The sequence below is a fragment of the Pleurodeles waltl genome, chromosome 11 (assembly GCF_031143425.1).
Source record: "Pleurodeles waltl isolate 20211129_DDA chromosome 11, aPleWal1.hap1.20221129, whole genome shotgun sequence".
In the NCBI taxonomy this organism is placed as follows: domain Eukaryota; kingdom Metazoa; phylum Chordata; class Amphibia; order Caudata; family Salamandridae; genus Pleurodeles; species Pleurodeles waltl.
The window spans coordinates 592,431,294-592,456,215 of record NC_090450.1 but is presented as its reverse complement, the minus strand read 5'-3'; the positions used below and the strand labels follow the sequence as shown (position 1 = coordinate 592,456,215).

Here is a 24,922-nt window from a genome sequence, read left to right as displayed (position 1 = left end):
GGAGGCATTTGCCCTGCTGTTGGGCAGAAGACAGACTTGGGACACAGTCCTGTGTTCTGTTCAGGGGTCTCATACTCTTTGCCAAGGAAGAAGGTTTTGAGGCGGATCTTGGGGAACAAACCCGCTAGTTCTGTTCTGGTTTTGAACAGGTCAATTTGTGGGGTAGGTACAAAATTAAGACCTTTACTTAGTGCTCGGGTTTCCGATTCACTCAGTATCCGGTTGCTCAAGTTTATGATGTTGATCTTATTGTTTGAATCTTTCTCTATTGCGTCTTGCTTGTCCCTGGAGTGGCTTCTCTGTGCGTCAAGTTCTCCATGTTTACGCACTCCCTCCTGTTCTTTTAACAGTGAGGTTGAGTCCGCCCAGGTGGTACTGTCCTACCTGGGTGGGGCTAGGTGGTCATATGATGAAGCATGACACTATATAGGGTGTGAGACCACCTAGTCCGTAAAGGAAATTCCCCACCATGTCCTCCAGACTCTCCACAACACATGATGAACTGATACCTCTCCTCTAATAGGGGATCACGAGGGTTCCGGTGTTACAATTGATACACCATTGATTCGTCCCTCGTTACATTTAAAGAACCCCGTACTCCCTGTTGTGATTTCATACCAAAGGTCGACAGATCTCTACGACCAGTTCTAGACCTCAGATTAATTAACAAGTTTATAAAGACACAAAGATTCAAAATGACAACTCTGCAGAAAGGCGTCCCGCGGTTGCAAAATGGGGATTACATGGCAACTGTATATCTAAAAGACACCTACTTGCACATCCAAATGAAGGCAAAACACACAAAGAACCTGAGGTTTGTGGTGAACAAGCCTCGCTACCAGTTCACAGTGATGGCATTCAGGATCAAGTCAGCACCAAGTGTCTAGCAGCAGTAGCAGTGCATCTAAGAAGACAAAGGCATACATGTCTATCCTTACCTGGACGACTGGTTAGTAAGAGGACACTCCCACAGCAAGTGCAAAGAGTGTATGGAGCAGGTATTGAGGACACTATTCATATTGGTTTTCTCTATAAACATAATGAAGTCATCGCCAACACCAGAACAAGAAAAAATATTTCTGGGAGCAAGGATCAACTCAATCCAATGGAAAATATACCCCAGCGAAAGGAGAATACAGTCACTTGCTGGAAACTTGCCTTTACCAAAAGGAGCTGGCTAAGACATTGAGGACTGAGGGAAAAGTGTTGGGGAATGTGGCTTCATCCAGCCCTTTGATTAAAAATGCAAGGTTATGCATAACAATCCAGGAATGGCTGCATAACCTATGGTCACAAAGCACAGGGAGTTGGGAGAATCTAGTGGTTGTCACACACAAATTACAGCAGGAAATGGTGTGGTGGGACAAATCACATATAATACAAGGAAGGACATTTAAACTACTAACAGTACCCTTACCACAGATGCCGTTCATATGGGCTGGGGAGCGCACATGAACATGCTCAAAGTACGATGGATCTGCAAGAAACAAAAGGTAATATATCATACCAATATCCTGGAACTAAAGATAGTGTTCCTAGCCTTAAAAGCCTTTCAGAAAGAGCTTCTGGCGCAGACAGGATTGGTCCAAACACACAATACAACTATAATGTTCTACATCAACAAGCGAGGGAAGCTCAATTAGTTGCTCTTTAAGCTAGCACAAGAAATCTGGAAGCGGACAATACAGGGGAAAATAGAGATAAAAGCAGTTCATCCACCAGGCAAGGACACTGTGAAAGTGGACAGGCTGAGCAGACAAGCATCATGCTCTCACGAATGGGAATTCAGGAAAGGAAAGTGCCTTTCTTAAAAGAACTGAAGAGCTGCACCAGCAGTGAAGACTCCAGACAACAACTGACTTGGCCCCAGCCCTACTGGCCTGTCTGCAGCTTCAAGACTCCTGCTACAAGAGGACGACTCATCCTGCAGGACCAGTGACCTCTACAAACCCCAGAGGACTGCCTGCCTTCCCTAAAGACCAAGATCTCCCGAGGACAACTGCCCTGTCCACAAAGAAACATCCAACACGGACTCCAGAACCCTCCAGATCCGTGAGTCCTGGCCCACCTGACCAGAGAGAGTCCCCAGACGATTCCAACCTCGAGTCCACCCCAGGTTGACACCTCCTGACCACCACCATGACACCTGCAGCTTGAATGCAGAGGACCCCCCTGACCGCCACTGGATCTGTTGAAGATACTCAACACCTAAAGGTACCCCTGCAGCCCCCCAGCCTTGGGAACCCAGCTGACGGTATATCGATGTCCAGAGGAGCCTTAACTTACCTGTCCAGCCATTGGTCTTCTTCAGCCGAGCCCCTTGACCAAGCCTGCAGCCTCTTTATGAACCCGGAGTTTTCCATTGAAAAACTTTGGGCGCCCAATGCTGTGTTTGCACTTTGCACCCAGCCACCCCTAAGGCTATGTGTTTGATGCTGACCTGTGGCCCTCCTGGTGCTGATCTAAACCTCCAAGGGCCCGTACCCTGAGATCGTGGGTACCTACCTACAAACCGTTCACTTGAGAGTGCCCCCAGTCTCCATAGGATTCCATTGGTTGCCCAACACCAACGTTGTCCTCTACACCTGTTGCTGGTGGTGCCCTGTGGACTCCTTAACCCTGAAGACTGCATGTGTAAAGTACTTACCTGTAAACTTTGTAAGTAACCCCCCCCCTCCACCCCCCCAGGGCTACATTGCCTTCAATGAAAATTACACTGTCATTTTTTATATTGAAAAGTATTACTTACCTGAAAACTGTTTTATCTGTAAATTTCAAACAAAGTGCATCTAATACTTGAAAGTGGTACATTCCTGAAACTGTACTTACCTTTTGGTTCTAGAAATAAAGTAACAATATATATTTTTTGATACATAAACATTGGCTTGGAGTTATTCATTGAGTGCGTGCCTCATTTCGTGACTGTGTGTACAACAAATGCTTAGGACTACACTCTGATAAATCTAACTGCTCAACCACACTACCACAAAAGAGAGCATTAGTATTATCGACTTTAGCTTCTTTAAAGCCTCTGGGGAGCCTCTGGACTCTGTGCATACTATACCTCACTTTGGTATAGTATATTAAGAGCCAGCTTCTTATATAGCTGTTTTCAGATTTAAGTCTATCTTGAACCCAACCACCGAAAATCTAAAAAAAAACACTAAAACAATCTATGCACACCATGTGAAACCAGAAAAGATTGATGCTGCAAAATGAGTTATTAATTGCCTGTAGGTGTAGTTTTACAGCTTGAATTTTTTTGATTCACAAGCGACCCACCTACCTCCACCAAGAAGATGGAAGGAGAGAACAGACAAAAAGAAAATCTGAAGATGGCGACCAACGGTGGGAGCTCCCAGGAGAGGGAGCAAGAGTAATACATCATAGGAAGCACCAAATGGGGTATTTATCTACACCCCCAAAAAATAATAGAATAAGGGCTAGAAAAAATTGAAGAAATCAGGACCCCACCACTAGATGGTGGAATAATGCACATGTGACTCCAGAAAAGTATTCAAGAGGCAAAACTACGCCTACAGATAAGAACCTATTCATTCTCCTCTGTGCCTTTGTTCAACAGAAAATATTCTAGTATGGCCTCGCGCAATTCATCATGGAATACCTGGTCTAGAAGAGAATCTGTAGTGAAACACTATTGCCCTCTGCTCAATCGGGAGCTAGGGAATGACGGCTGTAGTTTCACTGGGGATTGATCATATATTGTGTGGGGCGAGGTGAGTGATGTCTGCGACCCAGACCCCCAGGTCTGTTGTGGAGAGCCAGTTATCTAGTTTGGAGTAGGACTCCTGTGCTGAAAAGTAGTACATGAACCCCCTATAGAGGGATGTGCATGTTGCTATAAATCCCAGAGCTCAAAGTGATTCATGAAAATCCCACACCTGTGCAGTCAAGCTCTGGGTCCAGAACTAAATTGAAGTCTCCTCCCCAAAATATTGTCAACCTATGAGCATCTTAGTATGGTAAGAATGACTAAAAAGAACTAGGCGGTGTCAACTTTTGGTACTTAAAACACATCAATGCCAGTGTTATGTTCTCAAGTGTTCATATTAAGTCAATGAATTGGCCATCCACATCTGCGTGTTGGTGGTGTAATCGAAAATGTGTGTGTGTGTGCGCATAAAGATACAGACCCCTTGTGAGTATGTGCTGTATGAGGAGAAGAACAAGAGGAGGGCCCATTTCTGGGCAAACTAATGCTGCCTCTTGAGGGCAAGTGTGCTTTTTTGTTTTGTTTTCAAAAGCGCAGTATCTATGGCATGTCTGTCCAGATATGCAAGTTCTCATTGCACTGTTGCTGTAAAATCCAGGAATATGGAGATTGTTGAGCGTTGGTGCTGCAGTGGGCCCTGTTCTCTCACCCACCGCAGGATGGTGTCCCATTCTTGAAGGTTTAGGGTGCTCACAATTTTAGGTGCTGGGGGTGGGGAGCGTTCGTGTTCTATGCCCCTGTTCAACAAGGAACATGCCACATAAACTATCCCAGCCAAACAGGTTGATCATAAGTGTTTCAACAAATTGGGCTAAACTAAGGTATCCGTATACTAGCGATCCTGACACTATTCCATTGTGAACTTGTCCAACTTCTCGTTTATCAAGTGGTCCAGCTGTGTCCCCATGGCATCTGCCTTTTCATCAGTTGATATGAGACTGGTTTTCAGGCCCATAAGCAACATGACTGTAGATTTGCGTCAGAGGGTAAATTGCCCTGTCTGTCATCTCTTTCCCCATTGTAGTGGCAGATTGGTGGTAGGATCTGGTATATTCAGCTGTCCATGCTCTGGCGTGGATAATCTGGTGTAGGTCACTGCTCTGGCAGCCTCAACCAGGAGTCACTCAGCATGGACTTAGCCTACAAGCTGGGACAGTAGGTGTCAGGTAGGGGGGCAGTATGGGGGATAGCAAAGCAATACAACACACTGCACTATGTCACCTCTTATCCTGTCATCCATCTTGGCTGATGTGTTCCGCTTGGCTTTAAGGTGAGGGTTGCACCGGTTGCTTACCGGTGTGTGTCAGACCCCAGACCGGCTCATGCAGACGAAAGAGGAAATGGATGGGACTGGCTCAAGTTGAGCCCTGAAAACAACAGTTGAAATGGTCATGAATGAGAGAGCAAATCTTTGACCTACAGTAATGGACTCTCTTTGATCTCAAGAAGCAGTAATTGAAAGTTTGGGGCTGAAGTTTGACTCTGATCTGTCCTTCACCAAACTGATAACTTCTTTGCTATTCTCTTGTTCATATGCCTAAAACTGTTAGGGATATTATTGCTCGTCCTCAATGAAGATGGTAAAAGATGGAGGTATTTTGGTGATTTTTGAGCACAGCGTGTACTAAGCTAGTTCATTTTACTAAGATTGCCAGTTTCTCTACTTCAAAGAAGGCATGTGATTCACAATCTTGTTTCAAGGCTGGTACTTGGAGCTTTCAGATTCAGTCATGCCCGGTCCATGCTTAAGTCACGTCTTTGGTTCCCTATTAGACAATGAGTCCTATTTAAGGCTCTGTGCATTGTTTAGAGTCCATTGCATGGGCACACAAAATCTGTTTAATACGGGGAATTACTAGGAGTTGTCACCCTCCTAGAGCTCCACCCCCCTCCACTGCTAATCATTTACTGGTTATTCAAAACCTGTCAAAACAGAATGGTAGAATGAAATATTTCTGTGTCTGCTCGACCATCTTGTAGAATGTGCTGTCAGACAGCATGCAATCTGTCACCAATGTCGGCAGATTTAGAAGTGCTTCAATAACATGGCTGTTCTCCTTGGCATTTTTATCTTCCTTTACTTTAGGTATAGCCAAATGTGTGGTTGTCTTAGCACCAAGAAATCTTTGGTGTACTTGTGCTTTATAATTATTACATAAAATTGATGCACCGCATTTGTGTTTAATGTGTTAATGTTAACATTAGTTACCCTTAATGGCAGTCTTACTCCTCGTCTCTGCTAGCTTATCATTGACAAGAAATTTGTATTTTTGTGAAAGCTTAGCATTTCTAGAAAAAGCTTGGCATAGATCTGTGCAAAAAGGATTTGGAATATGCGTAGGTTGATCCAAACATAGTTTCATTTGGAGGTGTGACAAGTATTTCATTCTCATTCTGGAAAAATGACAATATGCAGTAACTGGGGTTATCTGGACTGTATTATGACAGGTGTAAATGTTGGCTACAAGTTTATCAACAACTTGATTGTGTCAGTTGCATTTTGAATAGATTAAATAGATGATTGCTTAGCTTTATCTTACCTTGTATCATAAGTCCGTCTGTGGCCCACTTTCTTTCAATTTAGTAGATGTTCAGTAAAGCATTAGTTGTGATGACAGTTAAAAAAAAAAAAAAAAAAAAAAATGAAAAATTGGTGATTCGTACACGTCTGTAAACAGCACAGCTCTTTCCTTCAGCATTCTTTATCAGTACTATTTGCAAATAAAATTCATGGATACTACATTGTCGATTCCAGCCAACAGCCTTACCTTCCACTTTAACATCCACTCTTTTTTTCCATTCAGGTTAATCGGGTTCAAGTACACTGGGTTGCTTCTGCTTCTCATTGATCCATGTCCCTGTTCAGCTACTTTGGTGAAAGAAGAGACCCTGGTATTAGTCTGTTTAGTCACTTCAGTCATCAAATGCCCTTTCAGTAAAAGCAGGTTCAGCCAGGAAATGCACATTGACAGTGGCAGGAGCTACAATCTCGACTGGGATTCAGGCAGTACTCATGAGTTGAGAAGTATCATCTAAGTTTCAAGAAACACCTTCTGACAAAGCTCTTGTGCAGATCCATTGGCTGTGTGGGCCTTGAGCCTAATATAGGGAAACTCTTCAGGTATTGTTTTGGTCGCAGCTAGTGTCTAATCGGGAGGATGGTTGAGTTTTGAAGTGGCCCCTGGTTTGCAAGCATCGTGGTATCCAAATAAGACAGGAAGACCAGTGCCTTTCCTTAAATTCACTGGAATATCTATATTCTGATAGATACTTCTTCCCGCAGATTCCTCACTCTGAATCACGAATATCCACATGTGCCAGAAGCGATCTTGAAAACATTTTGGTCAGCGATAGCTCTCCAGTGCTGTCAAAGTGCACCACAGAACTCCAATCGCTGCTCCATCTGCTCAGGATGTGATGACCTTGGCCTGTAGGAAGCATCATCTGCTACTTTGTAATCTGTTCTTTACATGGTATTTCCATAATTAAGGCACTGTCTTGCGCTCTGGTATCAGTTCTTTACTTCTTTTTCTGTACCCAACCTAGTTGTGCGGATAGGAAGTTTAAGAGTTTAACTACAGCAGATGATACAAAACAAGAAGTAGTAATTGCATACTTTGGGATCTTTTTATGAGTTACATCATCTCGGAAGGAGAGGAGGGACAGCAGTGAGAAGTCGGCAGGAAGAGCTGTTATCCACTAGGATCATTGTTGCCAAAGGTAACTATTCTGATGGTTACTTCTTTCACTAGATTCGTCATATTATTAAAGGTTCCTAAAGCAATGTCACACCTCAGACCTACAAAGGGGACACAAATTAGGAATGATTAACCAAAGAACCCATGCAACATAGTCCTAGTGAAATACCTACCACCTGACTGCTCATGCAGTGATTATGTTTGGCAAAGATATGCAGTGAAGGCCATCTAGCAGCCTGGATAGTATCATCACTAAGGCATACTTGATAAGAGTAGTAAAAGCTGACCTGGAACTTATAGTGTCACACGAATGCCAGCTGCTAAGAAATTCTCGGATAAGCCATAGCAAACCTTAATACAATGGATGGCATAAAAAATTAGTGCACTTGGTCTTCCAATAAAACAGGTAAATGATCAGTCAGCTGCTCTGGTCATGTATGGTCTGCTTGGAAGAGATGTTACACCTAGGGTCCTGACTGTGTAAAGAGCTCCACTTCTTCAGAAGGATGAAGTGGCGAAAAGGATGGAGGGATTATAGACCGGCCTGTCTGTAAGGCAACCACAAACTTGCTGAGCAAGGGAAAGTGCTGAACATCAAAGAGGTGGGCCTCTAAGCAGTTTAATTCTGCAGACCTGGTCCAAGAAACAAATTAATCTAGCGGCCCTCACAGACCAATTTGGTCTGGCAGGTTTATGGCACGCAAAAATGACATCAGCTACTTCTCGTAGAGAAGAGTTTCAATTGACACTGCACAGTCTCCAAGTGTGGACGAAGGATCTCAAGATTGTGGAGTACCAGGTGATCAGGTTGCAAAGCAGATCTTTTCTGGTTGGAAGGGGAAGAGGACAACAAATACACGCAACAAATTGGGGAAACAAATTGCGGCAATGGGAATCAGTTGTTCTCTATTCTCTCACTCTTCCAATAGAACATTGAAAATGCAGAGTTGTGTGGAATCCTCAAAACAGGTCCTGCAACCGTTTGAACCAGAAAACACCCTGAGTGAGAAACATAGAAGAAAGTGCAGGTCGCAGAACAGAGGGTGCTAACTGGTCAGAGGTTCTTCCAAGGGTACCCCATTAGGAACAGGATCATGTCTATTACTTTGGGGCGTAGCTCTTATTTGTGACACTCCAAAGGCAGGCGGCTCAAAGTATCTGCCTTCATGTTCTAAATCCCCAACAGATGGGCTGTTATATATTTCGCTTGTGGCAGTGGACCCTGCAATGGGGCATTTTCCAAGTTGCAGCCCATCTGTTGGGGATTTAGAACATGAAGGCAGATACTTTGAGCCGCCTGCCTTTGGAGTGTCACAAATAAGAGCTACACCCCAAAGTAATAGACATGATCCTGTTCCTAATGGGGTACCCTTGGAAGAACCTCTGACCAGTTAGCACCCTCTGTTCTGCGACCTGCACTTTCTTCTATGTTTCTCACTCAGGGTGTTTTCTGGTTCAAACGGTTGCAGGACCTGTTTTGAGGATTCCACACAACTCTGCATTTTCAATGTTCTATTGGAAGAGTGAGAGAATAGAGAACAACTGATTCCCATTGCCGCAATTTGTTTCCCCAATTTGTTGCGTGTATTTGTTGTCCTCTTCCCCTTCCAACCAGAAAAGATCTGCTTTGCAACCTGATCACCTGGTACTCCACAATCTTGAGATCCTTCGTCCACACTTGGAGACTGTGCAGTGTCAATTGAAACTCTTCTCTACGAGAAGTAGCTGATGTCTAGAATATAATCTAGAACAGAATCCAAGAAGCCACACCACCCTATTAGTTGACATACTGGATGGTGGTGGTGTTGTCAAAAGAACTTGCACAAAATATCTCGAGGTGGTGAGACTCTACACCTTTAGAGCCAGTGGACCACTGTTAACTCTGGTACACTGATTTGTATACATTGCTCAGACAGGTAGCAGTGGTCTTGCACTGTTGTCTCCCCCAGATGTACACCTCAACCCAACTAGTAGGCATCCATAACAGTGGTCTACAACGGCAGGGGACTAAAGAGATAGCCCATTATTAAGTTGGAGGGTGAGAGAAAGTGGATTATTAGATGGGTTTGTTGTGAGACCTAGTAGTAATATCACTATTCTGTATTAGGTCCAGTTAGGTTACTTTAATTTAAAACTTTTCTCTGTCCTGGATAGCTGTGGCACAGATCAGTCATGCTTAACTCAAAGGTAAACAAGTGTAAAGCATTTTAAGTACCAAAACGGTTAATAAGTTGAAAGCACATCACAATAAAAATCCCAGTCTAATTTATGAAACAGTATCTCTTTTTAAATAGACACCAAAACAACATGGTCATGCTAAACCGAGTCAAAAGTTAAGGCTGACCACGATGGACTGTTGGTCGGCTACAGGGACCAGGTGAAATGTTTATCTTCTGACTTAGTCTTTTTTCTGGAGGATTTTGTTTTGGGCGAGGCAGACTGTGGCCTGATGACACCAGGGTGCTGCTTGGTGATGTTCCCAGTGAAAGTTTCCATGTTGTTACTTAAAAACTTTTTAGGAAACAGTACTGCTTTCAGCAGGGCTAACCAGCCTGTTGAATCCAACCAGTGATTGCAGCATTTTTATGGTAGCTTCTGGTTCTCTTAAGAAAAAGTTCAGATTCTTTTTTTTTTTTTTTTAGCTGTCCCCTTTTGCAGTCTTGAGGGTGAAAATGGCACTTTAACACCTGCCAGGGGTCCAGGACCTTTTGGGTACCACTTCGTGAGTTAGGACCTAATCTCCCAGAAGCCACCATCAGGGTCCTTGGCAGACTTAGTTGGAATAGGCCATTTGGGCTCTTTGTTCCAGACTTCATGCAGATTTTGTGTTCCTAGAGCTTAACATAAGGCTAGCCAGCTAGCCCTTTGAGTCCACTCTTCTAGCCACTTGAGTCCACTCTTCTGTCCTGGATTCAGGTGGGAACAGGTCATGGCCTTGTGGTTTCTCTCAACAGGTAAAACCGCAGACTTAGCCCTTCTCCGTTGGTTCAGCAGGTACAGTCCTTCTTTTTTCCACAGGTCCAGCAGTGTGCTGGGGAAGTTATGTAAGGGTGCCTCTTTTATGGTTGGCACTAAACCTGTGGGTGGAGTAGACAACCCTACCCACTCCCAGGGGTTTGGCACTAAACAGTCCCACAGTGCATCTCTGTCCAAATCCAAGATGTCAGAATCCTCCTTTCCTGAGTCAGAGCTATTGGCACACCCCTGAGGTGTACCTAGGGAAATGAGGAACTCCCTCTGCAAAACCAGTTCTGAGACAGGGTTTCCCACCAGTGGCACGGCAGGGGCAGGCCTAGAAGTGAGTTACTTCTACCTGTGGTAGGGGCTGTCCCTTTGAAGCTTTTACAGTTGGTGGTCACATCTCCCATGTCATCTTGTCAGGAGGATGTCACACCTTCATCCAATCAAAACTGTTTTGCTCATTTCCTTGAGAGCAAGTTATACCTCCCAGCAGGCTGCCAGGCGACAGCTGGGGATCATCTCTGAAAGTGCTACTGGAGGCTTTAGGCAGCAAAGTGCCAACCTTCTAAAAGTGGCATTTTTTAAAACAGTAATTTCATATCCGATTGTAGCATCAGTTGGATTTGAAATTATAGTTAATTTGAGTCCCTCAACCATAGTTTTAACTATTCCCAAACATAAGCTATACAATGTAAACTGTTATAAGGTTAAATCAGTGCTTTTCTATTAGAGAGCCAGCCGTGTTGCAGTAAAAACTACTTTGGAGACCTTTCAGTGCCAGGACATGTAAACCTAAAATTTAAATGCACATGCCCTACTTTTTAAATATGTGCCCTGCCATTTAGGCATGTAGGGCCTACCTTATGTATTAAGTCAGGTTTAAGTCTGCCAAAAGGTTTCTTTAGCCAGGTCGAATTCGTAATATTAAAAATGTAGACTCAGGCTGCAGAGACAGTCCTGAAGACCTGGCAAAAGAAAATGGGGGCGATCCAGCAATAAGGACATTTCCTCACAGAGGAACATAACCTCCAATGGATGTCTGGGACAACAGAAATGAAAATGTGTAAACGGAGGCTTTCCTGATGCCTGAGCCACACCTCTGAGTGACCACTAGAGAGTCTGGATCTACGATCTGGTGTATCGCACCTACAGGGTGCACTAAGTCAACAGAACAGGCAAAACAGATATCTGATTTGTGTCTAAAACTGTTGAATTCTATTCCGACAAATCAAGGTACTATGAGGTGTAGGAGAAGCTAACATGCAGGCTGTATCTGTGGTAATTCCAGTAAAGTTCAGTGGCAAGGTGGGACTTGTATAGGCTGATGAAGAAGCTCATGTGATAAAGGGTTAGAGTACACTTCAGATGATCCATGACCAGGACAGTGGACCCCACCATCACTAGCCATTTTGAACAAGTACAGAAATGCATGGATTCCACGTCTCCTAGGAGAAACTACCACCACAGCCAATACTTGTGTGAAGGTGAAGACTTGCAGTTCCAATGTTAAAACAAAAGGCAAAACCACAAATTGATAGTACTGAAGCCACACCACAAAGCACGGCTGGAATATGAAAGTAGGCAATGGAATCTTCTGCATTCAGTGTTAGGAGATCCTAACTCATGGACAGCGTTTTGATCCTGTCCTGACAAAGCTGTTCAAGAATTTCAGGTCCAGAACAGGCTCTAAACCGATATACTTTTTGGGAACCAACAAGTAAAGGGCGCTCCTTCTGTAACCCCTTTGTGCAACAAGGTGAGACCTTTGGCCTCCGAGATCAAGGCCTGCACTGTGACACACTTAATTTGAGAAGGTGGCCGTCTTGGCGAATGGACAGAAAAGAAGTGTGTATCTCTTGAGGACACAGCAGAGTGGTACATGTATTGGTTAGGAAATGGGACCCTTCCTCCTAAGGGAAACTGGTGGGGAAGCAAGTTTCAATCAAAGCTATTTGAAGCAACATATCTAGAAGATCAGGGAGACTGCTGCAGCTGCTGCTGCTGACATCCTTTACATTCACGTCTCATTCTTGGAAGATTGTCATTGCCTGGATAGTTGGCCCCTGGAAAGTTTGAAGGAGACAATATTATCGGTGGAATATCTTTGGCCTTAGAGTCAAGGTTAGCTGGTGTCCATTGGTGAGACTAATTTTAAACTGCTGTAGGGAGGAGTCCTCATTCTCACATACATGTTCTGTATTGGACTGTCAAAGGCAAGTATTGCTGGTGAAAGTGATTCTTCATAGATATAGATCAGGCAATCATATTATTAGAGTCTAATCCACATTTAAGGATTTGTTTTGGGGTGTCCAAGCCATCACTACTTAGATTAAAAGAATAGTGATGTGATCCTGAAGGCTTCTTATAGCCAGCTTTGCTACTTCCCACAAGGCGTGTGCATGTCATCTAAAGAGGCACATGGAACTTAAATTCCACAGGGCTAAACTGAATGAAGGAAAAAGTGTTTTGATCATGGAATCAAGTTTTTTGGACTCAAATTGGTGGGGGTAAGTGGGGGAAAACAAACTGGTTGAGTTCTTCCCAAGTGCTTTTACTTGAACCAAGATTTCTGGAGATGAGTGCATCATTAAGAACTTTGGATGCAGTTGCATTGTTCTGTGGTGGTGAGTATTCAGCATTTAAAATTTAAAATGCCAGACCCAAAAGGGTTTCTACCAAGCAGCAAGTACCGTTTCCAGCAATGCCTTGCTTAATGGCAAAAGGGATTTTGGGGCTGTTGAAGAAGCCTGCACAATTTCTGTCAATAAATTTGACTTGTATGCTTGGAAAAGGGCAACTCATCCGCCTCTTCTCACTGCCTTAAATGCTACTGTCATTCATGAACAGACATCCTCAGCAGGTAGGTCAGACGGATATGAGATATACCTTTCTAGGGACGTGTTAAGAACACTAGCATTTTTTAGGTCCCCGTAGAGGCCTGCATTCGTGTGATGAGGAGGGAGAAGTTTGTCAGATGTTGAAACCTCTTTCTCCCTGTTCCTGAAATCCAGGTTAACATATCCAAAGCATGCAAGTTCCAAGCCGATCAGTTCTTCCCTTTGTATGAGTCTTTTGAGTTCTTAGCAGAGGCTCAGCAAAAGGCATGTTCTTCAAGAAAGCATTTATTTGTTCTATAACCGCCAATGTTATTAATGCAGGCTATCCAAGGCTGAAGCAGCCACAGAAGTGGCTCCAATGACACAACGGGGATTGCAGAGGTCTGCATTGAGGACAATCTGGCTGGTCCCTTGGAAACTTCTTCAAGGCCAGAGCATCTGGAGGCATGGAGCTCTGTGGTGTTGATACTGCCAGAACTGCTGAGCTAGTGGGATACTGGTGCACCCCTGGAAAGGCAGTGGCAGTCCTGAAGATACTGAGCACGGCCTGACTGAAGGGTTCCGTCTGGGATGATGGATTGGCAGATAGAGTACGAGATTCTAGTTTCACCTTTTCTTTTCTTTTGTGGTCTTTTTTTTTTTTTTTTTTTAAGACCTGGCACCAGCTTTGAATTTGAATTTACTGAGGATGAAACCAGAATGGGAACATGGTGCAACTGGGTCTCCGAGCAGTTCGGAGCACACTCTTTACTTGGTGATGAAAGAGGTTTTCTCCTAATACAGCTTTTCTTATATTTTTGTTTCTTATATTTTTGTACGGCAGGACTCTTGTGGGGACCATTTCCTCCATCAGGAGTCTTATGTGAAGTAAGAGAAAGGGACAGGTGGTTTTCTTTAGGGACCCAGGAGGAAAATAGCTTAGCTTTATCGTTGGCTGATGGCCTTTGAGTGCATGGAGCTGTGAAAATCCCACAGCGAAGAGTCAGAGTAGGAGCCCAACCACTATATACAGATGTTGTGGCAAATTTGACCAAGACCTTTTTTATAAGATTTTGTTGACAGGAGTTAAACCCAAAGATCATAGGAGGTGACAGGTGATCAAATGTATTAGAAACTGAGAACCACATTGATTAAGCATGGAAAAACCGAAACAAATATCAACAAGCCAGATTGTGCCTTAAACAAGCTGATAATGTTACATCTGGGGCAATGAGAGCTGCGCAAGAGCTACTTTACTCTATCAAAGGTAAGTAGCTTTTTCTTTCTGAAATGTATAGCAGTCTGAACTACAGCACTTGTCCGCAAGTTATAAGTGTGACAGTCAGGCCGCAGTCTGTGTTTCAGATTCCTTATCTCTGTTTATTAAGAGAAAGAGGACTTGGACCCCTTAGGTCAAAAAGGTATGATCAGGGGTTCTTATGTGGGGTTCAGTCTGGGTGTCTCTTCCGCCCTAAAAATTAAATTAAAAAAAATGTTGCACTTACCTAGAGTGGGTCTCCTGGACCCATGAAGACACAATCTCTTGCATCCCGTCAACCAATAAAATTGGAGTACCCATCTTACAATGTAGAGTGATGCATTTTCCTTTTTTCAGGAAGCGAGCCCCCTCCAGGATCACAGAGGAGGAATCTCTTTCCTTGAAGGGGTTGTTTACAGGATGATTAATTCAAGGCTTTAACTTAGATAGTATTCTCCCACCGTTTGTATACGTTAGCCTGGTGTGTGACAGCTGATGTGGCACTGATTGGTAATTGTAATGAAGCTTTCCCTCCATAGTCTTTAGTTAAGGATCATGATTATGCGTCTCAGGTTAAAAATGCAGGTAGTATTTTCATAGAGTGGTGCTGCAAGTTCCCATCAGTGTGCCGAAGTTGTGTATCAACATTTTGGAACTCTGAACTTTAACAATGTCTACTGCACTTGTTGCTGCGGCTTCTCATGGAGTGAATAAAACAAACCTCTGCCGACTTTGGTAGTGCAAGAATATGCAAATAGAATGGCTTTCTTTATGTGCTAGCTATTCCTAATGGTTTTCCACCATTCTGAGAGGTTGTGAGTTTCTGATTTCCAGCTTACTCGTGATGTTCATACCTAGAAACCTAGTTGTTTTTACAGGTTTCATGAATTAAATTGTATTTTCAACCTAACTGGAATTTGTTCGTGTAATTCATTGTAATAACTCTAAATCCTATTATGTGCCCTTTCCGTTGCTGCAGCTTATTTATTTAACAGTTTTATACTGTTTGAGCACAGAGAGGTAGAGGTGCTATTTACATACAAACAACAGTGACAAACCTATATCCACCTTTTCCAAGAATTCAGAGTTCTGTGCCCATACAAGCTCTCTCGCAAAAAAACAAATGTGTGAGCTTGATTGACAAAACATTTGGTGAATATATTCTGCTTAGCTACACAAAATGTCCACACGGGGTAAGTAAATTACCAGACCCTATAAAGTGTTCATTTCAGTTCTCAGTTTTCTAGTATAGAAGAGCAAGAACTGCTTTTTGGGTGTATCTGGGTGAGTTTTCTGGGTTTGTGAGTTAGAAATGGTTATGAATCCTGTTTTATTTAGGAAACGTAGTTTGTGATTAACTGTTGCTTTTACTTTGTCTTTTTGTTTATTTACCCGATCTCTTTGTTTTGTATTACATGTAGGTGCCTCCATGAAAGAGCGACCTTCACAGCTGCCAATAAGACCTGCAGTCAAGGTTGAACCACAGAATCACTACAATAGCTATAAGTACAATGGCAATGCAGTTGTAGAAAGTTATTCAGTTTTGGGCAATTGTAGACCGTCTGATCCTTATAGCATGAACAGTGTCTACTCCTATCATTCCTACTATGCACAGCCTAACTTAACTTCCATGAATGGTTTTCATTCAAAATTCTCCCTTCCATCTTTTGGCTATTATGGATTTCCCAACAATCCCATGTTTCCCCAACAGTACTTAAATTATGGTAACCCTGATGCAAGGAATGGGGCATGGCTCAGCTGCAACATGGAGAAAAGGCCTAACAGTAGACCATTGCAAGACAACTTTCATCACAGTTATAAAACTTCAGAGTTTTCAGAACAAACATCACATACTCTACCAAATGAAACTTCCCACCAGCGCACCTTTCAGGGACCAAAGCAAATGAAAAGTAAGACTGTGCCCTTGTCTCATAGATCTACGCCTATTCAACTGGAAAATCCATTTGCGCAAAATTCCAGCTGTTTTTCTAGAGCAATTAAGCAAGAAGCAGCAGAACTTTTCTCACACGTAGGGGCTATTCAAAGAGCTGCTGGTAATATACAGAATTCAGGTATGACCCTCCCTGGTGTATCAATGTCCTCTTATAATGCTGATCAGGAGCATTTGTGGGAATCCTATAAATTAAGGAAAAACGGATATTTACCAGAAAAGACCCGTACAAGTAGTTCTTGGAATGTCTCTAATGAAAATGACAAGCTAACTAATGCTAACCTGCAAGATAAAATGAATCCCTTTAACATGTACCCACATGCAGCAAGAATACCCAATCCATATATTCAAGAAAATGAGTGGAACATGGTTACAAACACTGGAGCGCCAATGCAGGATAATGTTAATCTCATGGGGAAAGCTTGGAGCTCTTGCAAACTTAATGACAATGGTTTGGTTTTGCCTGAGTCTGCTATTTCTGGTTTGCAAGAAAAATCGTGGACGTCTGGTCAAAGCACATTTAGCTCTGTAAGTAAGGACAGTTCCGGGTTTCAAGACAATTCCTGGAATCCTTTTAATATGAGCGAGAGGCAAGCTGCTACTCCTAGCACAGGATTATATGAAAAAACATGGAATTCCTTTCCTGCATCTGTAACGGACTCTGATATATGTAGTGAAAAACAGTTCAACACTTTGAAAAGAGACATTAATTCGGGGGTTCGTATTGATCATCATGAAAAACATTGTCATCCTTCGAGTTTGGATAATAACCCAGAGGAATTTCTTAATAAAAGTGTTAAAGATGAATATGAAGATGAGGTGTGGTCAGATAGTGAGCACAATTTTCTCGATGAGAATATTGGTGGCGTTGCAGTAGCCCCTGGCCACGGTTCAATCCTTATTGAATGTGCAAGAAGAGAGCTCCATGCTACCACTCCATTGAAGAAACCTAACCGGTGTCACCCATCTCGCATTTCTCTAGTATTCTATCAGCATAAGAATTTAAATCAACCCACTCATGGTCAGGGTGTGTATGAAGCCAAGATGAGGCAACTAGAAGAAAAAGCAAAAGCAAGGCAAGAAGAGGCAGCCAGACTTGGACTGCAGGAAGACCTCAAATCTTTATGTAAAAAGCGTAAGTGGGGTGGTACGTTAATTGCAGAATCCCTACAGAATGAAAAAAAGGAAATCCCAACACGGCAGGCAGTGGCCATTCCAACAAACTCTGCTGTCACTGTGTCATCATATGCCTACAGTAAGGTAACTGGGCCTTACAGTCGCTGGATATAGTCCAGCTTCTATTTATGACTCATTTACCTCCATATTTATAGCACTGTTCCAGTGCAGCTTTGTGGTGCTTTGACCTCATGCATGGTAGGGGGAATTCTGCTCAAGTGCAAAATCTTTAAAAACTGCACTGTGAGTGAAATAACTTATTGTAAACATGTTTCGATAATCTAATATTTATACTATAACTGCAATTTTAAATATTTCCTTGTACATCACATGAATGAAAAATGCATTTTTAGTATCCCTTCACAGCAGTACGGTTTTTAACTACATTTAAATATGTATTTATTATTTTTCTTAGCAACCAAGCAGATAAGGACTAGCTGTTTGGGTACAATCGTGAAACATTGTATAAATCTGTTCGCACACCACCTGACAACATGAACATATTTTGGAGCTACATAAACTGTTTGCATAATTTTCCATATCAAATAACAGTCATATAATGAAGCTTTATTTCTAACTTGCCGTTACAATATCTCAATGAAAACAAATGTACATCAGTTGGACGAATATCTAGCCACCAATACACTTAGCTCTATGCAGAATTCTGGTTCCATCATCTTTGCATTTTGTACAAACATTTCATTTCTCCTATCTTTGCCTTGTGGGACTTGCTTTCAAATATAAACTAATCACACAAACAAAACCTCTCTGGTTAATCCTACCTAATTGCGCATTTTCTGGTGCTTCCAGTTTGCAAAAATTCTTTTTGTACTGGTACATTGTGTGTTGCAGAATTTCATACCAACTTAGGTTTTTTGACTAATAGTGAAGAAGGTGCGTATGTTACATCAAACTGTGAAACCAATCAAACCTGGTGCTTTGAGACCATGGGGCATGCTAAGTTTCAGCAGTTAAATGCTGAGGCTTCCACACCAACTGAAATACAAAGTAACTTCTATGTTTTACGTTAGTATTCAGCATTTTACATAGTCTATTCTTTAAAAGGAACGGTGTCCTTTTTTAAAATACATTAATATATTTATCTAACTCAAATTCTCTACATAGTCCCATAGTAAAGACCAATTTGAACACTGTAAAGTATTGCTGCCTATAAAATCAGTGCTCCCACTTTGAGTGCACATCAGTTGTTCTAAGTGAAATTGCTACTTCAGCAATAGAAAATAAAACAAAATAATACATGAAGTATTTGGTTTATCTGTTTGTAGTTAATATCAAATGGCACTGACAAAGCAGGTCTATTTTAAGTTCTATCGTCAATTTGTGCAATAGTTGTCTTTAAATAACATTAAAATGCCTTTTTTGTTTGTCACCATATCTGGCATGCATGCACAGCGACACACAACTCGAGGGCTCCTATCAACATCTTCCACATGTATGTACTCTAAAACTATCTGTAAATAGTATACATTTTAAAGAAACATTCAACCTGATTATCAACAGCGTTTAAAATATATTGGTATAAAAAAATGTAAATAGCTTGCCTATATTGGAACCATCTTTGCATTGCTCGTTTTTGTGAACTTGATATGGTTTTACAGTTGCACAATGAACTGTAAATTAATATATCACCTTCAGTTTTGGTTATATGAATACAGATGTATGGGAATTTCCTTGAGTTTAAGTGTGAACCAATTTAAATAAGTACGCTGTATTTTCTAGAACCATAATTTCCAATCTTTTCTTCTTGTTTTTTTTGGGGGAACTTTACTTTTTAAAATAATACATAATGGCCTTGTCCTAGATCTCAGTAAGGTTTGAGGTGCTTACAAATCAATGATACTCAAACAGATAATCATCATGGAAATGCTTTTGACATTTCACATTAGTCTGTGTTGAATTTGTTTATGTGGATACATGTATTGCATTTGTTCCACTTTAAGTGATATAAATCAATATTTATGCAGAGCAAATGTGTACTGGTGCTTTTACAAACATGCCTCCGATTTATCAACTCTGCTATACAAATCCAGATAAATAATGAAAACAGAAGGGTAAAACAAAGTTAATGCTTAACATATAGTTTGAAGTATTGGGGCAGTGTTCATAGCAATGTTTTACACTACATATAACCTACCTCAAATCTCAGTTGTTAAAAATGGGCACGCTTTGGACTTATATGAACTGCGCACAACTGCTTACCCATGTTTGATTGAATTTAGATACATTTTTCATTGGGCAGTATTAGCAGTGTAATTCTAGTAGCCACAGTGCAATGCTGCACGTACATGATGTAAAACAAGTGAGGAATACTCCATTTTAAACAGTGTCAAGAAAGTCTTAATGGTTCATATCTTAGTAATTTTGTCTTTGCCAACAGTATAATTGTCTATGGTGCTCACGCTAGAAACCATTATACATTGAAAAATACTGACCTAAATATGTTCAGAAAATCTCAAGAGGTTATTGTGTGTTGATTTCAATTGTTGTCATTACTGCTGACATTTACTGGTGGCACTGAAAGTTGATTAAAAAACATCCCCAGTGCTCCAGATTTGTTTCTCTAAAATATCCAAAATCCAATTATTTTAGCAGGAAATGTGTACAGAAATACCAAATGTTAATCAACTTTACTCTACAGTGAACTGCATAGTAATTTGTGGTAAATATTTTCAGGGAGGCAATATTGAACCAATACCTGCAAATACTGTATATTTTGCCAATAGAACTCCCAATAATTTGAGAAAATGAATTCCTAGAGTGCCTCAATTCAACCTTTCTTTCCAAGGTGTTATAATATTGGAAGTACATGGTAAATTTTAGGAAGTGATACACTGTAATACAAAGGTGCTATCATGCATTAATATGGTGCATCAGGCTTAGGTGCTAATCATCTTTGTAAAAAGAAAGACTTGCAGGTGATGATCCAGAATTATGTTTAGCAATGACTTCAAGTATGGCTCCCCAATCTAAAACAATATAATGCTTAGAAGTTCATTTTGGTGCTTAATGAAAGAGATACCTTTTCCTAACACAAATACATGGGACATGTTAGAATGTATAACATTCACAAGTTTGAGTCTGTATCAAGCATGTAAAGAACTCCACATCATTACATACACATTTGCTCTTGATTTTTTCAAATATACATTTGCTCTTGATTTTATTTAAGACCGTTCTATTTTTTATTTTTATTGAAAATATTTGAATTTCTTGCAGTTCTTTGCACTCTGAAAAGGAGTCATGGGTTGCTGTCCAACAACTGTGCCATGATTCTAGAAGAATTTTAACAATGTAGTAACTTTGGAAATAAAAAACAATTGGTGAAATATTTTAAATTCTTGATATTAACGTTTACTTAAGGAACGTTTCTCTCGTTAAGCCTTGCATAACAGTTAATTCACTAGTGAGACTACGCCCCAATTCAAATGGCTGTTTATTTTGTGTACATAACATTTTTGTATTTATCATTTATGTGAATACATATGTGTCTTTAGCTCTTGCAAAAGGTTTACATTTTTGGTGCTACTTTTTTTTTAATTTGGTTCCATTTAAATTATGTTACAATTGTACAAAAATAGCATTTTGTAAGCTTCCTTTGCCACAATACGTGAGATGAATACCTCAAATTAGATTATTGTGATAGCTTGTATTTGAGATGCAACTAATATACTAACAAAATGTTTGATTTGACTGTGTACAGTACATGTTTTAGGACACCATAAATGTTAAAGCTATCTTGGCAAGTAGATGTCAGATAATTTGGACATGAGCATATGAAATGTTTCCATCCCCAGCAAACCGTTAAAGGTCGCTGCTCATGAATAATTTTCATACTAGTCAAAAAGTTCAAAATGGAATGAAACAAATTGTAAATAGGTTGACTGCTAAATGTATTAGTTTCACAGTATGTAATTTGAAAATCTACCAGCAAACATCAGGTGCACTAATGCAGTGGTTCTCAAGCACTTTGGGTAATAAGATAAAGAACATTTTTCTTATGACTCGCACTACATGCAAAGTTGAGAAAAAATTTGGTTGTTAACTTTTCCCTTGTTACTATATGTATTTTGGCACTTTTGACTTTTATTTTCCGTGTGATTTTTATGCTTTTTGTTCCTACATCGCTCATTTGTTTTTTGTTTTTTGCCTTGTTTCCCAAGACCGATACAATACAATTATGTTAACCCACTTTCTACACCGAAACATTGATAGACAACTGCACTGTCATGCCATTAGGTATGCATGAAGCTGTAGAATATGTTTGGTTCATGCATGATGGGCATTGTACAAGACCCTCCTTGCTTTGTAGTAAAAATCAGCATTCAGTTTACTAATATCTTCATGTTCATCTGGGCTATTTCATAGACCATAATAGTTGTATACATATGTCCTAATGTGTGTACTGTTCCATACAAGAAAATATGTTCTATAATTTAAATTAATCAGAAATTCATGACCACACATAGGTAACAAATATATCATTGAAGATTAAAATATTTACTGTTTATCAAAAAAACGACTAAAGGCCTCTGCCTTTGCAATTGTAAAACATTATTGTTTTAAGTGTTTCCCTAGTTGTATTATTTAAAGGAATACCGCTTAATTTTCTTTGGTAAAAGTTGTGGTGCAAGTACTACACAGGCAATGCCATGGTAGAGGTAGTAAATTGTACTACTTCTTAGCATCCAAGACCCTTTGTTTTATTCTATAAATAGTATAAAGAGAAAAAAATCAAAGTAACAATTTTATAGGTTGCTAGCTTGCTTACGAATTTCAGAGCAATGTGGTCTAACAAATCTTTTCTATTGTAATATCAGGGATACTTTGTATAGTGATTTTGTTTGCCATCTCTTACTTTAACATCCATTGTTCAGGGATTATTCAAAGCTGTTCAAATTTTGAAAAGGACTGTGGTGCTTGTTTTAACTTTAGTCTTTTATGCATTTTTGTAAAAAGAAATTAGTATGGTGTTATTTCTATTTTATGTATTTTAAATTGAAAACAAGAGGAAACGTTGGATTGTGGCATATTACTGCAGTATCGTAATCTCTAGTTGTTTTGTTGATGTGTTTGATTTTCTTTTTGTCTCCGATTTCATATTTGGTAACAAGGTCTCCAGTGGAGTTACACTTGTAAGCCATACTTGAATATTTCTTTGATTTGTGACTGTGGCTACTTGAAATGAAGTTAATTTGGGGGTTGATTGATGAATGGTAGATTTTGCAATGTTTCAAGGCAATAGGATATGTGTATTAAAGTGTAGATATTACACGTACAATATGTTTATGATGATAATTTTATTTTGTATAATTTTTTTAAACTATTCTGTGTTTTAGTAATTTTATTTTTAGGATGCCTACGAATTACAAGTATGGACCTTTTATTATTTGTATTTTATTTTAATTCACACAAACAGCTGGTTTGTGAAATGTATTATTCATGATAACCTTAAAATATTGTGGGTGTTTTAATAAATTTTCTATTTATTTTTTGCACTCAAACTCCGTGTTGTTTCTGTTTAGATGTTAAGAAGTGCCAGTTTTTTGTAGTGAGGTGAGGGGAGAGGTGACTAATAGTTATTGTTCTCGAAAATTCAGAAACATGGAGAAGTGTGGCAGCAAATGTAGGTTTGGATTGATTGAATAACTGTTCCTTACTTATAAGATGCCAGAAATGCAGAGGAGTTACAATGTTGCAAGTGTGCACCCCATTCTCTACATCCGCTCTACATACTACCAATACTTTTTTTCTGCACAGGTTGCCAACAGCTTAAGTTTTAGGCTTCTGTTTTTGGGAATCTCTCACAGTACTGAGTCACCTCATGAACAAAACTTATAATCATTGCCAGAAGCCCTCTGTTTTTCTGTAAAGACTTCTAACAGCAGATTCCTCACATCAGAATATTCTCCAACTCCCACACTTCACCTGCAGAACCTACGTAAGGCTCACTCCACACTACCAATTTCCTAGGTCCAGAGCAACACCAGCCGAGTTAAAAGAATTCTATGACACCATGCTCACCATTTTGGGACCACAGACTCCCTCTGGCACACCTTCAGGCCCCTGGAGCTGCCGGGTGCCCGGCTGGGTTACTGCCAGCTGATTCACCCTGATGCCAGGCCTAGTGCATCTATCCCAGTATCTGGTCTAATGCTGCCACGGGTTCCTATGCCAACCCCGTCCACAGTCCCTCCGGTGCTGATCCTGATACAACCAGTGCTGTTGGCATTTCCAACTGAGTCAGAGGTGCCTTAACACCGCTAGACGCAGTCCAGACAGTGCTACACCCAGGACTTGCTGCCTTTGGGCAAGCCTTTTGTTTTCGAAGGGGGTAATGAGGAAAAATGGTATAGCCCTTTTGAAGAGGACAGTGACCAGGAGGAAAACTGGTATGCTGACCTGGGTGATGCCCGTGGCCTGGACATTTCCCCATACTCTGGTTTACGTTCCTCTTCCAGCCCTGATTTCGTAGAATGTGCATTCTTTGCTACAGTGATGCACAGGGCAGTGAAGGTCCTAGACCTACAACTGCCAGTGGTTGAGGTGAAGACCACCTCTTGACTGAAGTACTTCACCCAGGGGCAAGCTCTGCAGAGCCTTTTCTTCCCTTTAATGAGACTCTCACCGACGTTCTTCTGGGGGCTGAACCCTGGACTGGAATTCCCATGCACTGCATGATCAATCGGCACCGTCCCACCTCAGGAAACCCAGCCTTCCTCTCCTTGCATCCACCCCCTGAGAGCCTGGGGGTGCAGGCCTCCACAGCCAAGGTCAACCCAAACATGTTCCCTTTCTGCCCATTAGATAGGGAATTCAAGAGGCTTAATACTTATGAAAAGAGAATGTTCTCTTCTGCCAGGGAACACTGCATCCCTCTTGGGCCTGATATTCTCATGCTGTTGGGCAAAAGCTCCCAGTGCTCCTTAAAGAGGCTGCAACATCCTCAATAAAGCCTTGGTGAACGGTCAGTACACAGCAAAGTTTGCCATCAGATGTATTCTGGACAACATGGACTCTCTAGGCAGGGCAATGGCTTATGCGATGGGGGTCTGCCACCACATGGTTGAGGTCTACAAGTTTTTTTGGGAATGAGCAAGATTCCCTCATAGATACTTTTCAATGACTCCTGCTTATTTGGTGACCAACCAGCGACAGACCTTGAGCTGTTTTGGGAAGGCAAGCCACTGCCACTTCCCTGTGACTCTCCCTAGTTTCTCACTTGTAGCAGCAGTCCTTTTGCCTCTTTCATGTCAGTGGCTTGGGCATCTATGGGCATCAGGAGTATCAGTCTTACCCCCACAGTTCAGC

At 41.2% G+C, this 24,922-nt stretch overlaps 1 protein-coding gene across 1 annotated transcript in view; it reads left to right on the top strand.

The window, feature by feature from the left end:
* The window catches only part of TET3 (tet methylcytosine dioxygenase 3), a 299,530-nt gene extending 280,547 nt beyond the window's left edge, over positions 1-18,983 (top strand). Inside the window, exon 11 of the mRNA XM_069214102.1 lies at positions 15,888-18,983. Within this exon, the coding sequence (XP_069070203.1) occupies positions 15,888-17,707 (1,820 nt within the window). The 3' untranslated portion in view covers positions 17,708-18,983. The remainder of the gene's footprint in view (positions 1-15,887) is intronic.
* Positions 18,984-24,922: the final 5,939 nt, after the last annotated feature.